At 40.3% G+C, this 18,063-nt stretch overlaps 1 protein-coding gene across 4 annotated transcripts in view; it reads left to right on the top strand.

Annotated features, from left to right (window-relative positions):
- Positions 1 to 84: 84 nt before the first annotated feature.
- Positions 85 to 18,063, top strand: part of LOC138242413 (zinc finger protein 436-like) — a 32,334-nt gene continuing 14,355 nt past the window's right edge. Inside the window, exons 1-3 of one of the 4 annotated variants that reach the window (XR_011191556.1) lie at positions 85 to 729; positions 12,980 to 17,071; positions 17,496 to 18,017. Coding sequence is in view for 3 of the 4 variants with exons in the window: in XM_069197893.1 (XP_069053994.1) it covers positions 150 to 729; positions 12,980 to 14,886 (2,487 nt within the window). In the remaining variant the exon portion in view is untranslated. Of the gene's footprint in view, positions 730 to 12,979; positions 18,018 to 18,063 lie in introns of those variants that run through there. The other 3 variants (XM_069197895.1, XM_069197893.1, XM_069197894.1) reach the window with 3 other exon arrangements.

Below are 18,063 nucleotides of genomic sequence, written 5' to 3'. Positions count from 1 at the left end.
GTTTATAGCAACGGTCACTAAGGAAGTTCATCTGATAACCCGGAAGTCCTCTCTTTGACCACATTTCGCTTTCTGTGTTCAAGCCCACGTGTTTGCAGCCGCGGCAGCTGCAGGACTTGTCTGTGTCTTCCAGATCGACTCTGGAAAAAATGGAGAATCTGTTGCTTAATCTGAATACTGAGGCGCACTCTTTCGTGGAGACTGTGCTTAAATCGATCGTGCATGAAGTTTCGGAAGTTTTCCGAAACCGGACAGATGATTCCGAGAAGTCGATTGAACAAAAACTCCGCCGGATCTCTCAGGTTCTGGCGAGACGGGTCGTGATTAAAATCACGTCTGTCGACAACGGTTTCGGGGTCGAAATCGCGCAAATGAAGCAGGAAAACGAGCTTCACTGTTTCGTGGAGGTTTTGCTCAAATCGTTCGTGTATGAAGTTTCAGAAGTTTTCCGAAACAAGATGTCTGACTCTGAGAACGAGTTTCAAGACAAACTCCGCAGCGTCTCCCAGATCCTGGTGAGTCGGGCCGTGATTAATATCACACAGCGTGTGGAGGACAGTTTCGGGACAGAAATAACGCGAATGAAGGAAAACGAGACCTTTAAAGTGCGACTGCAGCTGTGGGAGAAGGAGTCGGGAGCAGGAAGAGATCAGGGACAGACGGATCATGTTGGACTCATGCCTCCCTGTGAAATCACTGCAGAAACAAATGAAGAAACGGAGCCGTCGGGTAAGTGCGATGACTTATGTAGTAATGTCTGTGTTTAAAAACGGTGTTTTTAACTTCCTCACTGTTGAATCTGTAGTGGAGAGATGCAGAGCGAAGTAGGAAAGGTTTGTGATGTTGCCGAGGGATTCTTTTCTGCGAACTAAACTAGTTGTGGTCTGGTTATATTCTCATTAATGTTATTGCTGTTCTTTGAATGTGGCCAGAAACTCGGTTTTGTCTAAGTATTATTGAATTTGTCATCAACTGATACACTTTATTTATGTGAAAACCAATTTAGGAGACTTTGGAGTCTTGGAAATATGTTTGTGGGCAGATTATTTATCGACGTGGCGGTAAATATCTCTTCTGTGCAGTGTTAATGTACCTTATTGTACATTAAAGCAGTGTCCAGTCAGCCAGTGTGTCTGTATGAACCCCTCTCTCTCTCAGTGCAGTGTTAATGTACTGTAGTGTCCAGTCAGTGTGTCTGTATGAACCCCCCTCTCTCTCATTGAGGTGTTAATGTACTGGAGTGTCCAGTCAGTGTGTTAAATACTGGCAATTTAGACAGAACAAATGTTTTCGTGAAATTACATCCCCGACTGTCCTCTGCTGCCCTTTTCAATCTTCTGCTGAGCACAAAAGAGTCTTAAGAAAATGATTACAACTTTGTTCGGTCAGCTTCCCCTCCTAGACCCTGTTAATTGCTGCGATGAGTTATTGCTTTGTGCTCTGTTTTGCCGTCTTCTGAATATAGTCTGAGGAATACCCAGCGAAGAAGTGATGTAGCTGGTGTAGTAAAGCAGGCTTAATTATTATAGAACCACTAATGTCAAGACAGCGCTTGCTTTTCCCCCACAATTGGACACTAAAATATAATTTTTTATGGTTTTAATATGTGCATATTTTATGTAAAACAAAATTACATAAATTGGACTACCTTCAGTTCAGGAGCAAGTAAAAGGTTTATTCCCTGCCGGAAAGAGAAGAAACAACATTTCAGCTGTTGAAGAAGGTTTTGACGCCTGAAGAAGGCTCCACAGCCGAAATGTTTCTTTTTTTCTCTTTTCAGCACAGGAATAAACCTCTACTTGTTCCTTTGCAGCCTACGCATGCTGACGGAACTCCCCACCTGAACTACTTTAAGTATTCATGCTGTATATATTATTTACATCTGTAGATTATGTGTTACTTTCAGATTCATCCTGTTTGTGTTCTAGGTTTTGATGTACAGATTTGATTTCGTCACCCCATTTTGATAAATATAATATTGGTTTACCTGCAGTATATTTTGTAGATGGAATATTTAATAGTAGATGTATTCAGTAGTACAAAGCTTTGAGGTCCTGCCTAGTTTGTGTTGAAAGAAAGCGAATGAATGAGTTATTTTCCCCAGACTGTGATTTGTGTACCGGGATAGTCGAGTTGAAATGTATTTAGTTACGCAAAAATGGCGGTATCACCACGTTTTCCTTTGTTAACTTCGCCCGTTTGGAGTTCAGTCTGCTAAAGACGAATGAACACAACGTGTCACTCCCTTTTGGTTCGGGGACATACGCGATGAGATTCAATTTCAACAGCCTGCGAATGGAGAAAGGAAAACAAAAACATATTTAAGAAATTCTGTCCACATGCACTGAAGTCCACACTTCTTACGCTGCGTCATGGAGGTGTGGACCTGGAGGAAGGGCTTAGGGTACAGTTTGGAAATTGGGACGTGGTCTTATAATGTTAGTGAATAGGGAGGACAAGTTACGCCATGAATCAATAAATGTGTGTTGAATGTCTTATAAACCCTCTTCACATTGACACTGGAGCAGGATTTGTGGCTGCTGCGGTTCGGAGCCTCGCATTGTCTTGCAAATGTGCTCATATGTGTGACAATGAACCCTTTCTCAGTCTGTCTGGGGGGTGGGGCTCAATCTCCTGTCTCCCTTCCTCGATTTAACAACTGATTCGTCCTCACTACCACTACGGGCTTAAGAGCTCATGAATTTAAAGTGAATATTTAACAGGCTGTGATATGTATATATAACCAATATAAATGTCAATATAATATACATATTACTGAGAAGTTATCATCAGGGAATGATTTTAAGATTTTAATGATAAATATCTATTGTACGTAGTGACTTTAAAATCTTTGTATATAAAATTTCAGATTAAAACAAAGTTTTTGCATATTCTTTGCATATTCTTGTGTGTATATATATGGTTCAGCCACAGAACCAGGAGAACATGTCTCCTTCTTCTTATAATATTATTGTGGTTTTGTTTTTGTTACTGAGAGGTCTTGGTACATAGTATATATATAAAACCATTTTCCATTGTAATTCAAGGTTGTGGATCGCTGAAAGTCTAACACACAAGAGAGAATGGTGATATACATAGAAACATTGGAATGCAATCCACTCACCTTTACTGGGGGCAGGTCTCTGCTGCTTCCATTCCTCATCAGAGCCACTACAGCCTTTTTCACAGGAACTGAACAATCTATGTTGTAACCACTCAGAACAAGGCACAAGATAAAAAGATGGTTTCCGTTTTTTAGGAGTGCTGGATGTCTCTGCCTCAGAGGTGGTAGCACTGACAATGGCCCTCTGGGAAACACTATGAGCACCCATTGATATTCTCATACCTCCTATGTGTGCTAGGTGCTTCATAAGGAACCTGTCATCTCGCATTGGCAGAGTGTCATGCTTCAGCACTGATTGTATTAGGTTTTTGAAATCCGCCTCCTCATTGGCTGAACTTGCACTAATGTTCACACTTTTGAAAAGTGGAACCATTAAGCCTATCCAGAGTGGGAGATAGCAAGCAAGCCTCGTGAGATGAGGAACAATCTCCGGTAGGAAATGCAGGTTATCTCTATCACCACTGTCTACAGCAAGGAACCTGCATTCTTCACAGATTTCTGTTACCCAGTCTTTCAATGCTGTCGGGCATGCATCAGGGGTACAACTTGGCTCTTGGTCCCCAGCTACACCTATTTTTTCTAGAACTTCATCAGAAGGAAAAGCATTGTATCCTTCTGCTATTTTTTTGTTCTAAGTGTGAGGTTTTAAGTGTGATCTTATCTGTTATGCATGTATACATTTATTCTTTGTTACCTTTGCAGTCCTGCAGCACTTGGGTATATTCTTTTGTCAGGTTATGTCTGGCAGCACAGCCTGAATGTTAGTACTGTTAAGCTCCTACCATCACAGTGCCTGTAGGTGATGAATCCTGGAATGAAGGGCAAATATGTAGAATGAGTACTATGGTGCAACAACATACATTGTTTAAAATACAAAAAACAAATCCTGTCCTGACATCGACTTTCGTAACCAAACAATGTGTAAAATGTTTAACAATGTCAGAATAAAAATGAACAATGCAGAGCTTTAATCCAGTACATTTCCTTGGTCTCTTAAGTGTGGTAACAGTGTAACACACCAAATGATGCAATTTTATACCAACTCTGTACTTCCTTAATATACTCTGTTGTGTGAGGCTATAACTTAATAAAGCTCACAAAACTCATTTTATCCTGTTCTATGCTCTGTGAAGGCAGACTTTAATCTATTGTCAAATGGTTAACTCTACTACATTTACTACAATAGTGGAATCACCAGTTTCGTGCCTGCTGCTTCTGGGACATGATACAAACAACATAAACCGTGCAAACATTCCCAAAGATGCTCAGAACTTCAAAGAGGCAGGTACTTCAATGTACATTATAAACCCCTCTCCTCCTCTACAGGTAATGGAACAATAGAAAGGCAACAGGTCCTTAATAAGCTATTGCATGCAGTAGGTCTGATATCTACTTTTCATACACAATTAAGAATTAACAATCAAAAATCACAAATATGTACAGATGCAGCCATTCAAAATGCACGGTAAAAACCCGCGGTACAGTAACCTACCCACAAGCCACCGCGGGGCACCGGAGGGGACCGCAGGGCAAGTGATTGGCTGGCCAAAATGACCTACAGGGGCACTCGTGGTGCATTGGTTGGTAGTGCAAAGATTTAATCATTTAATGTCTTTACTGTGCACATTTTAATCTGCTTAGTTTTGAATATTTATATGGATTTTACCACTAAAGGGAAATTTTAGTAGCTGAGCATAAAAAGAAGAGGAGCATAACGCATCTGAAGGTCATAAACGATATTAATTTAGGAACATAAACATTACTGTATGTATGTAAACTGTACTGTGTATGGCTGGTCTTGGTAGTTTAAAGAAAAAATACACACCAGTCTTCCATTTCTCCCTAAACATTTTAAGCATGAAAGTTTTATGAAATGGTACCCAAATATGCGATTGCTGTATAGAATGAATTTTAATTTTAAAAAATTATTTAACACGAAGATTAAGCTGTTTACATCTTCCGCCTGAGAACAGTCACCCGTTGCTACCCAACGCAGAATGGTGATTGGCTGACACCATCTGACACCCCTCTGATTGGAGAAAAAAGACGTGCTGGTTTGCTATACATACTGTACCAAGAAGAGGATTTCTTTCTATTCAAAACGTGTATTTTAAAAGTTTAAGAAGTAAAAACCTTACAGCGTACACAGATTTCTAAACTGATCAGGATCGTTATCTTTGTCTTATGCATAATAATGTTCACCGCTCTGTCCAGCAAATTAATAATAAACTTTATTTTATATAGCTTTTTAAACGAGATTGCTCATAAACCTAATCACTTGCTTTTTCTTTTTATTTAGGCTCAGATTTCAACTATAGATCGTATTATTAATAACCATAATAACAACCAACCAACAAAAACAACCATATAAACATAATACCAACCAAAAACATAGATAACAACCACAATACAAAATCAAATAATCAAACCATTTTACTCTCGCAAAGTCCTCCAATTATCATAATCCCGCCCCTTATGCAAAACCAAACCTTCCTCCCATCCCAGTTTATCCTGTTTATCATAAACAAAATCCACCTCAATTTTCAACATAAAGCATTACACAAAATCAATACCTCAACACTCCATACTCAACAACGATATTTCACAAACAGCCAGAACATGTAACTACACATTCCCAAACAGACCTAATTTCCATAGCCCCACCCCTTATGCAAAACCAACATCCCTCCCCTGTTCTCTCTCTCCCCTGGCAGTTGTAATTGTTTTTATTTCCAAATAAATTTTAGCAAAGTCATGTATTTTAAAAATCTCAACTTTCTTGGAAAAATGTCTTTTATGTAAACCATGTTTGCTATTAATTCATTCAGGGCTAAAATATGTCCATTGTCTTCTAATGAAAGAAGGGTTCCTTTCGCCGTAGTCGGGAGCCTAGCATTTAACTAGTAAGTACTGTACTTACTGGGTTTTTGAGGGGAGGGGGGGTGTCTTTTGCTGGAAATCTTGCCTCTTACTTTGAAAATACCCGTGAAACCGGTTCAATTCGTCACAGCCAGCACTCCTGCAGAGAGTTGGGTATACAGTACACGCGTTATGCGTTATGTCTGTGAAGTTTTATTTAATCTCTGAGCCATACTGATTCTTCTGGAAGCCAGTTTCTGCCAGGGAGTAAAAAAAAACACACTATGGTATTCTCTCCAATGCAGTGCAGTTAAAAACATACCTCTGATGCTGCTCCTAAATGAATATCGTTTATGACCATCAGAAGCTTTATGCTCCTTTTCTTTTTCCCAGTGGATTGAACAGGGAGAGGCATTTCATGATGTACTTTTCACTGATGAAACAACAGTGGCTCTGGAACAGTTTTCAACCAAGTCGTTATATAAAAAGGGGAGATATGTACACGTTACTGAAGCTAAAAGTTTAGCTTTTGTCACTAATGTAAACACTAAATAAAGACATATAGAAATCCCTACGTTACAGACTGTATATGGCTGGTATTGGTAGTTTAAAGAAAAAATACACACCAGTATTCCACTTTCTCCCTAAACATTTTAAGCATCAGAGTCTTACATGTGGTTATTTCGAAAACGTTTGTACGTGCTCCTTCTTACCATGTACTGTTTACTGTTACTGACCATATTAAGTTTAAGTGCCTGTGGGCACTTTTCCTGTCCGTGGGGGGTGGACCGTCTTTCATTAGAAGGTTAGTCTGTTCTACTCTGAGAATGTAGAGGGGATGGAAAGTGCCCGCGGTCATTTAATTAGTATTAAAATCTTAGTTATCTTTCTAGTTCACAGGTTTGCATGCATAATTTAATTTTGAAAGCCACTGAGACATCAGGTACTACTGTTGTATTTATGAAAAAGAAACAAAACAAAAAACATACTAACAACTGTGCCATCCTACTCCTTAGTTAATACATTTTATTATTCATAAACAGTTAACATTGTTAGCAAAATATTTTGAATTATATTTAACCTTATTTTTTCTTTAGTTTTGTATTTAACTTATTATATGATAGTCAGACTTAATGTATATTTGAACAATGAAAATATATTTTTACAAGATTTTACATTAAGCACTTAAAATTAATATGGTTAATAATAGTAAACTGTAACATGCTGTAACAAGATCGGTTAAACTGTGAAGAAAATGCTTTCAGAGAAAATGTTTCAGGTGTGAAGAACATAGATCTCCAATGCAATTTCAACCAAACCTGTTCCCACACACCCTGCCCCCACTACCATTAGAATATACACAAACATTTTAGCGTTTCATTCTGAGCAGAAGACCCTCACACCTGAAGAGTGCTGGCTGTGACGAATTAAACCGGTTTTACAGGTTTCAATCACAGACAATGTGACATGGGACTCAGTAAAGTAACACACAGCGCCACTGGATTTGATAATACTGTACCTAACCAAAATCCGCAATATGGAAACAGAACCTGTGTAATTGTTGATAGATGATGTACTCGTAACATTTTTTCAAGACGAACTACAACATTTAAAAAATGACTTGTATGTACTTGATATCTCTAATCAATCCACGGGTTCCAGCACAAAACGAAAGTAAAACACATACCGTTTCGCGCTTCTTATTAGTTGCTCAAAAGTAATTTGACCGTATGAAATGCATAATATAAACCTAGAAACATATAGGTGAGCAGTACTTAAGCACTGTAGTATCGGTGTTAAGACATACCTCTCAAATACTGTAAATCAAGTTAAAAATATCTCAAGACCGATTCTGGTCGTAATGAAACCATGTTTCGTGTATGTTTTCTTTTTCATCTTGAAATAACTCATTTCTAAATACCTTTTTCACTGTTAACATCTTGTAGCAACTTTGCAACAAAATATACACTCTGACAGTTCATCCTGCTACCAACATTAAATAAAACAAATTTTAAGATTTCTATATTTATGTCTTTATTTAGTGGTTTCATTCGAAGCTTGTTTAGGGAGAAATGGAATACTGGTGTGTATTTTGTTCTTTAAAGTACCAAGACCAGCCATATACTGTATGTTTATGTTAAGATTTCCCTTCAGTGGTAAAATTAGATATGAATATTCAATACTTAAACGGGCACAGTTAAGACATTAAATATACATATACATATTGTATACAGTACAGTTTGCATACGGTAATGTGTTTATGTTACGCGATTAAAAAATAAATAAATAAAAAAAACTGAAAGGTCCAGCACCAGCTGGATTCGAACACACAACCTGCCAGTTGGTAGTCACGCACCTAGACCAGTAGGCTACAAGACAGCTCGCGTAAGCAGGCAGGCGAAACAGCCCTACACAGCCCTGCCGCAGTACACGGATATAATCATACCGTTATTAATTTCTTTAGATACGCGATTCCATATTATATTCCCTTTTAATCAAATTCTAAAAGTATGCTTGTTGACTCCGGTATCACGTTAGTTAAAGACTTCGAAGCTTACAATGTTTAGGGAGAAATGGAATACTGGTGTGTATTTTTTTCTTTTCATGATAGGTGTCGCATTTTAAATCATTTTCGTAGTTAGAAATTATGAAACGCCCTGTTAAAAGCAAGGAAGTTTTTATGCCCGTTGAAGTAAAACAAAATGCCTGACAAAGTATGGCTTGGACAGATTCCAAGTGCTTGTACAAATGTGCTAAAGAAAGTATACTTTGAGTATACAGCTTGTCCAAAGTCATCCATTATTAATACTATTAGTAATATCTTCAGTAAAGGCTTTGATGCATAAATATTTCTGATAAAGGTAGGTTGTGTACTTTTGTCCAACTGAGCAATCTTGCTTTCATAAAATATACCAACATTTTAATGACTGATGATTAACATGCTATAATACACAGTTCAAAATTAAAGGCTCAAATGCTGTACATGAGAGGTTAAGCTCCCCCTGGCGGTTTTACAAGGCGACGCCGGATAGTTAGTCACGTGACACACGTGAACCGCGTGATACCCCGGTGGGCATGTCGCGGTATGCCGCGAAATACCTCACCCATTTTGAATGGCTGCATCTGTAGTGCAGTACGTGGAATATGACCGCTCAAGGTTTAAAAAAAATCAAGCAATTGATGAGTAGTTTAAATCCCCAGAAAGAAATAAGGATGAATGCAAAACACTGTATATTGCTTAGAACTGAAATCTTAAACAACAAATCGTGGCGAGCTTTACACTTCTCTTTTGTTAGCTCCATGATGTCACCCTTTAATCTTAGTGTTCATGTGATGGCCGAATCCCTAGCTAGACCCATGGCCCAGGTATTATGGGAAATGTTTAATGCAAAGTATAGAGAAGTCCGATTAACACTCAAAAAAGTAACAAAAAATGAATTTCACCAAACCTGGCTTAAACTGTGCTTCTTCCCAATTTTTACGTGATTATAATAATATCCTTTCAGTTACATAGTGCTTCTCTGGAAACCCCAGTGAAAGCATTCTACAGGTAATGGGGACTTCCCTCCACCGCGTAAATGAAAATAATTTTTACATTGTTATGGATTACAGTTTAAGTGCACATCAAAAAGTCTCTGTATATGTAGATAGAAATTGATAGATTAATATTTTTAAGACCTGCCTACTCACGTTAACTGCAATACCAAGGCCCATCACCACTTCTTTCGTTTATGATATGTTTTTAAAGCATTGCATTCACCACTTAATCATTTCTGCTTTCACATCAGCAATTTCTAACATGTCAGAGATTTTTGGGGGTTCAGTTCTCCTTGTAACACTTACAGAAACAAAACATTATAATTTAAATTCAGAAGTGTGACAAATCCTTTCAAGTTTCACTTGCATGTGTAGAAATATCATGATAACGGCAAATGCAGCTTACTAATTTTTGTAGTATTTCCCGCTATATAAAAAGTTTCTCAAATATCTTTACTTTAAAATAAATTCATGGGAACGTCAACGTAGCATCATAATTACAGTATAGCATTTCAAGTTTGTAAAGTAACTTACGATTTGGAAGAAGAGGTCTTCGCCAGAGATGCAGATAATAAATCAAACATCAACTGCAAAGGCTGGGGTCAGCTGATCAAGAGATCACAATTGAAAGATCTGGTGGTCGTGAACTTGCGGTTTTGTGTGGTGCCGACGGCACAGAGTGACGTCACGGCCAGAAAAAGAAGGCGCTTTATTAAAATGTAAAACATCCACCCCCACCCGACCAGACAGAGTCGGAAAACAAATTGCATTCATTGTTTTCATCACATCCAGTAATTTAAGTACTGAGTGTGTTGGTACCTGTAAACGTCCTTGTAGTCATATCTGTGTATTCAGAGGTCAAGGTGTGCCCTCATGCTGTATTCTACACTGACTGACCAGAAACACATATAAAAGAACTGTGAGCTAATCGGTTCATGTTTGCGCATAAGAACCCCTGTAAATACAAACACGTGGATAATGCCAGTTTTTCAGAGAACCTAGATATATGTTCACTTCTGTTCTGTGAAAATAAAAATATTTTCCAATATTGCCACGGTGTTCATGTGTGAGATGGTAAGACTCTTGTTTCTCGGATGTGTTATGAACTTGTGTAAACTTTGTACGTAGTGCCCCTTAAAAATAAAAGTCCTGAAGTCCTGGTTCCTTTTCACTTTGGCTTTGCATAAAAAAGAGCAACAATGGTTCAGAAAGTTGCAAATTCAAGTCTTTTTAAATACGTGGCTCGACAGACAGGTTGAATCTTCACACGTCCCTTGATGCCTGTTTATTTAAGAAGGAGACAATGCGAAACTGATTACTTCTTCAGATTTTTAAAAAAGGTCACCGCTATGAGGTATTAAGACTTGTTTGTTAAAGCCTCTTTGTAAGAATATACAATTTTGCTAATGTTCGCTTTTTAAGTCTACACCCGCAACTCTTCTAATTGGGGTATGATATTGGAGACAAATGTAATTTTCTTGTTCACGCAAACGCATAGAAGATAATGATATTAAATGCAAAATCCACCACCGCCCCCCGTACCTGGGCAAACAGAGGAACAAAGTTGTAGAATTGTTACTCTCGCGCTGGTAACAGAGTGCTTGAACTCGGCAGACGGGGTTACTTGAGGTCCAAGTCACCGTGCATGGTCATGTGATCATCAGAAAAACAAGGCGCTATATCACGGGAATGAAAGCAGCACAAACGCTATTTTTAACAACACAAACCGACACAAACATAGCACTAACAAATGAGGTAAGTTTCATTGTTTGTGCTGTCTGTAGGGGGGCAACTTTACAGAGCTAATTAACCCCCCTCTCAGTACAGTATTAATGTACTGTAGTGTCCAGTCAGTGTGTCTGTATTAACCCCTCTCTCTCTCTCTCAGTGCAGTGTTAATGTACTGTAGTGTCCAGTCAGTGTGTCTGTATTAACCCCTCTCTCTCAGTGCAGTGTTAATGTACTGTAGTGTCCAGTCAGTGTGTCTGTATTAACCCTTCTCTCTCAGTGCAGTGTTAATGTACTGCAGTGTCCAGTCGGTGTGTCTGTATTAACCCCTCTCTCTCTTTCAGTGCAGTGTTAATGTACTGGAGTGTCCAGTCAGTATGTCTGTATTTACCTCTCTCTCTCAGTGCAGTGTTAATGTACTGGAGTGTCCAGTCAGTGTGTCTGCATGAACCCCTCTCTTTCTCAGTGCAGTGTTAATGTAAATGTAATGTATTATTATTATTTCTGTAGTCTTACTTTTTACATGGTAGTTAGGTTTCTGACAAAGCTTGTATATCTAAAATCACATAATATTAGAAACCCCCTTAAACCCTCGTATTCCTCTATGCTTAAACAACCCAAATTGATTGCGAGTATACTAGACGTGTGTTTGTGTAGCTTAAAGCTTACAGCTTTAGCTTGAAGCATTTTTTTAGATCACATGGCCTCAGCTATCATTACTATGCTAATGATACTCATATATACATACATACCAAACCTTATGCTGATGTGGCTGTCTCTATTCTAATTGCATCTCTGACATAAGAACTTGGATGACTCAAAATGTCCTTCATGTTAACTGTGACAAGACTGAAACCATGCTTATTGGCACCACCCATCAACTTTATAAAACCCGTAAGAAACCCTATCTGTAGATGGTCGTGTACTTCAGCTTCAGTCTAAACTGAAAAACTTGGGGATGATATTTGACGTTCAACCCACATGCATAGAATGTTGTCAAAACATTTTCATTCACTTCAGAAATATTCCTCGACTACGCCCTATGTTATCACTAACTGTGGCTGAAAAGTGTTGTCTAATCTTGAATCGACTACTGTAACACTCTACTCTCTGGGGTTTCTAAATCACCATTGAAGAAACTCCAGTATGTCCACAATTCGGCAGCCAGAATCCTAACCAGGTCTAGTGCAAGTGTTCACATTACTCTTATCCTGGAGTCCTTGCACTGGCTTCCTGTCAAGTTTCCTGTCAACTTAACAATCCTCCTGCTCACCTATAAGGCTCTCCATGGCTCGGTACCTGTCTGAGTTATCACTCTACTCCCCACCTCACAACCTTCGCTCTTCTAATTCTGGTCTCCTTACTGTCCCCCAAGCCCGTCTACATTGTATGGGTGACATGGCCTTCACCTGTTATCCCCCCAAGCTCTGGAACTCTCTCCCTAAGGATATCGGAGAGTCACCTTCTATAAACTCCTTCAAATCCAGACTCAAAACCTTCTTCTTCAGAAGAGCCTTTATTTAACTGTTCTTTACCCCTCTGCTCCTACTGTAGTTAGTACCACCATCTACTGTCTCCTCTAACTGTGTATTCTCATCGTGCTTATATTGTGTATTTTTTGTTGTTGTCATTCTATAAAACGCTTTGAGAAGCCACCTTTAAAGGTGCTATATAAAATAGTTTTTTTTATTATTATTATAAAGGTCTTGTTTTCTTGTCCTGTGTTTACAGGCTCAGAGGCCAATACTCTCTCTGAAGCTGGGGAAAGGGCTCCTCTTGAACAGCAGCACAGTGAGGAGGAGTGGGGCTCCAGTCTGATGCAGGAGACAGTGCTCACTGCCGCACAAGAGAAAGAGAAACTCAGGGAGCAGCACACCGAGAGCAGACAGAGTGTCAAGGATCTGGACTCTGTGTCCATGATGAAGACAGACCCTGAGAGTGAGACTCCTGGGCTCTTAGTTTGTGATGATTTTACAGAGATGAATAATCTGGACTCGAAAAATATTACACAAGGTTGTAATGAACTGGGCTGTGTCTCTGTACAAGAGCACAGTGAAGAACTGGATGTCTTTAATCTTACAGAGCAGGACATGGAGCCCCAGTTGATTGACTGTGCAGTGCAGCAGACTGATGTACCTGGTGAAGAGAACAGTGTTGAGATACAGCACCGAGAGGAGAGTCAGTACAGGGAGGAGCAACAGCAGCTCCTACAGGGCTTGATAATTAGGCCTTGTTCCGTTCAAGTGGAGAGACTGTCATTGCACAGTCTCAAACAATCATATGATCCCTTAGCATCTGATGACTTTACACACGGGTTTAATAATCTGGTTACTGAAAAAATCGTTGAAAGTTTTAATGAACTGGAGAGTGTGTCTGTTCTTGGGCAAAGAGAGGAACAACTGAATGAACTGCATGGTTTAAGTCTCAGAGAGCTGGAGATGGAGTCCCAGATGATTCACACTGCTGAGCAGCACACTGAGGGATGTAATGAAGAAAACAAATCTCACTTTCATCACACAGAGCAAGACCATTCCATGGAGCATTTGCAGAATAAGAGACCCCAGCACGATCAGAGGATGAGGAAGAATCACTCAAGGCCTTGCTCAGATGGAGTGGACAAACTGCCATTATGGCACAGGGAGGAGCAGCGTTTCTGTCAGTCTAGCATTTCAAAACCCTATCAGCACCTTCACACAGGAGAGAGACCATTCAGCTGCAGTCAGTGTGGGAAGAGTTTTAGTGTGAAAAGCCACTTACAATTACACCAGCGCATTCACACAGGAGAGAGACCTTTTAGCTGCAGTCAGTGTGGGAAGAGTTTTAGTAAGTCAAGTCACTTAACAAGGCATCAGCGCATTCACACAGGAGAGAGACCTTTCAGCTGTAGTCAGTGTGGAAAGAGTTTTAGTCAATCACACATCTTAAAACGACATCACCGCATTCACACAGGAGAGAGACCATTCAGCTGCAGTCAGTGTGGGACGAGTTTTAGTCGGTCAGATGACTTAAAAACCCACCAGCACATTCACACAGGAGAGAGACCTTTCAGCTGCAGTCAGTGTGGGAAGAGTTTTAGTCGGTCAGGTGACTTAAAAACCCACCAGCACATTCACACAGGAGAGAGACCGCTCAGCTGCAGTCAGTGTGGGAAGAGTTTTAGTAAGTCAAGTCACTTAAAAACCCACCTGCGCATTCACACAGGAGAGAGACCGTTCAGCTGCAGTCAGTGTGGGAAGAGCTTTAGTCGGAAAAACCACTTAAAATCACACCAGTGGATTCACACAGGAGAGAGACCATTCAGCTGCAGTCTGTGTGGGAAGAGTTTTAGTCAGTCAAGTATCTTAATATCCCACCAGCGCAATCACACAGGAGAGAGACCGTTCATCTGCAGTCAGTGTGGGAAGAGTTTTAGTCAGTCAAGTATCTTAATATCCCACCAGCGCATTCACACAGGAGAGAGACCATTCAGCTGCAGTCAGTGTGGGAAGAGTTTTAGTCAGTCAAGTAGCTTAATAACCCACCAGCGCATTCACACAGGAGAGAGACCGTTCAGCTGCAGTCAGTGTCGGAAGAGTTTTAGTCGGTCAAGTGACTTAAAAATCCACCAGCGCATTCACACAGGAGAGAGACCACTGTAGCGGCAAGGTTTATTAAAATACAGGAATTAAGTTTGCTGCTCCCTTGCCAGTCTCTCTCCCTCATCTCCAGTGGTGCTTGATACAGAGAGGTCATTCCATTTGGTTCACATTTAAGGTGTTTTTGTAGCTGATAGAGTGTCCTGATAAGGATCAACTCCCAAAGCTGAGACACATCAGCCACCTTAATGAATGATCATCTCTGGTGCCTCACTGTCTGGGAGATTCCAAGGGAGAGTCTCATCCCAAGTGGTTTACAACCCCAAGGTCAGAGTTCATGGCTACTCATCCTCACATGGGGCACCAATAAATGTAGGCAACCATTGAGTGACCGTAGTTCTCCAGGTAAAACTCCAGGTCCTCCTGGACATCCACAGACTCAGCTCAGACAGTCACGTAACGGCCAGTGTGTCCCAGTGCCAGGACTTTTCCTTGTTCTAAGAGTTGAGAATGGAGGTTGCCAGCGTGTAACCAAAGGATCCACCCGAGGTTAGCCCAGCAGCAAGCCTCATGAACCCACCGCGAATGCTCACCTGATCAACGAGTGAACTACGGTCGGAACTGTGGACAGCTGTATATCAGTATTCAGAACTCGCGCTACATCGGGAACGAAACGGTCTTCTTCCTGTCTAAAGATTGTGACTTTTCTGTGTGCCAACACTAACTAGCCAGTCTTCAGAGAGCATCAGCAGCGCACCGCAGCAGAAATCTCTCCCTCCTTCTCCTTCTCTCAGGTCGAACCAGCACTGCCTTGCACCGGGCCACAGAGCGCCGATTGGACACGGCAACAGCCTGCCACTGCTTCTTTGTGTCTGCGGGAGATCTGAATCCTACCTCTAACCATATATGTATAATAGTCCTCTAAAGTTAACCGGAACTCCAACCATATATGTATAATAGTCCTCTAAGTTTATCCGTATACTAGAACTCCAACCATTTATGTATAATGAACATCTAATCACAGACGTATAACGATAGACGTATATTAGAATTGTAGTACTGTAATCCTTATATTTTAAAAGACTATTTTGCAGTTTTACACCTTGCACATTCAGTAGTTAACACATAGGTATCTATAAGCTCAATTCTGTGGATATGTTAACTTGATCAGAGTAAAAATGTAATGTAAAAACATTTTAAAAATCAACAAGCAATACCTTGACAAGACTGTGAACACACTTTCTCTGACATCACTGCCGCCTACTCTCCGAAGTTGGTTTATCTGGAAATAATATTATATTAGAAATAATGTTAGAAGCTACTAGATCTTCATTAATTAACTAATGACACATACCCATTTACACATTCAATGGAACAAACACATTTTCACATATTAACGGCTTTTTTGCAGTATTTTCTCAGTCTATAAATACAAAGTGACCATTTTTCAAAGTAAAAAAAAAATTGTAGTAACTTTTTAGAACATGAAAACACTTTATTTTGCAATTAAAGGACAAGCAATATTATACATTAAAAACAGTAAGATCCATCAGGATTGCAAGCAGCTCAAACTCGGTCTCCCGGACAGTTGGCTGGAGAAGCTCTGTTCACAAGATGGGGCAGCAGGCCCGGCTTGGCTGGAGCTGTGGGTGAGACGTGCCCAGATCCGAGCTGGCATGGATCTGGGCACGTCTGAGGCTGCCTTTCCTGCCCCAGAGATGCGAACAGCTGGACTTCTTCATCCGTCACAACTGTGTTTTCCCCAAGATGGTGCTGCAGTGCTTCCATGCTGGGGAGGACTTCTTCTGCCTGGTGTGCGTGCAGTGGACGGAGGGGCTGCTGCACCTCTTTGTCAGTTGTGATGGATTGAAGGATTTGAGGGTGTACTTGACAGCCCTGCTGGATGGCCTGTTTAGCTCTGTTCGAGGAGCTGTTCTTGACGGGGTACCCTGGAAAGAGCTGTTCCTCTTTGGATACCGCGGGTCTGAGGAGGGGGTTAATGCCATTTTAGCGAACCTCCTCCTCAGCCTAGCGAGGGCAGTTGTCTGGGAGAGGGGGAACCTGGTGATGTACAATAGCCTGAAGCCAGACCTTGTCAGGCTGTACATCGCCAGGGTGAAGGACTGCTTCTCTCTCAGCCTGGCCTACTGCAGGGCTGAGAGGCGGATGGACGACTTTTGCAGGATCTTCTTAAAAAATAACATCTTTGTGAAACTGCGAGAGGAAGATCTGTACTTCAGGCTCTGAGGTGGGGGTGTCTCCTAATAGAGAAAGATAAGATCAGAATATATTTTATGTTTGTGGTTTAGGGTTGTTTTATTTATTTTGTTTTCTTGTGCCTTAATTAGCTTATTTTTTTCTTGAACTATGTTTTATATACAGATTGGATTGGTGTTGTAATTGTCAATTTCTTATTTTCTTTTTGTTTTTAAACCATTTAAGTACTTTATTGCATTATTGATAAATGAAAGATAAAAAAGGCGTTGCGTTTAGGTTGCAGTTTCCCCTGGCGACATTTGTTCAAATCTCACTTCCGACAAAGAGCCTCTCTCGTTAGAATAGAAACGACAGAGCTTCTAAGTAGAAAACATTTTCACATCTCACATTTCATGTGTTTAATGTTAAGTGTCTTAGTGGTTGCCTCGGTGAATGATGGCTCTTCTCCCTTGCAGGGTGACGTTAAACTTCTTCAGAGGAGTCTCCCACGTACACCTTTTCTTCATCAAGAGCCGAAGCAACAGAGACAGACTTCAAACTCAAATGAATTACTCCTTGAGTGTTTATGACAGTCTTTAAAAAGATGAGAGCAGGCGAAACCGTCTTTGGAAATGAGCAAATTTAGTTCGTACAGTGCTGAGTACCCCCGTTTGTTGCGCGGGAGACCGGGGTACGTTTCTGTGACAGGGCGCTGGTTTAATTTTTTTAATTGTTTGAATCAAATCTGAATGGCCAAGTGGTTAAGGTGTTGGACTTTAAATCCAATGGACAAATGTTAATGTTTAAACCCCCCTCCAGGTAGACTCTTACAAATATTCTGAAGTGATAGAATAGTTTGAAGATTTACACTCTATTTAAATGTCAATTTATTAAATTTCAGTTCTCCCCGGGATAACTGAACTCTCACAATCGCATACTGAAGGCTTTACATGCAGTAGCTATGTTGCAGTTTCTAATAAAGATGGAATTAAACTGTTTGTTTTGTGTCTCCCTGATCCTCTTCTTGATCCAAATGAAATGTTT

Source organism: Lepisosteus oculatus, chromosome 14 (assembly GCF_040954835.1).
Source record: "Lepisosteus oculatus isolate fLepOcu1 chromosome 14, fLepOcu1.hap2, whole genome shotgun sequence".
NCBI lineage: Eukaryota > Metazoa > Chordata > Actinopteri > Semionotiformes > Lepisosteidae > Lepisosteus > Lepisosteus oculatus.
The sequence above is the reverse complement of the archived record's forward strand: the minus strand, read 5'-3'. Positions and strand labels throughout refer to the sequence as shown.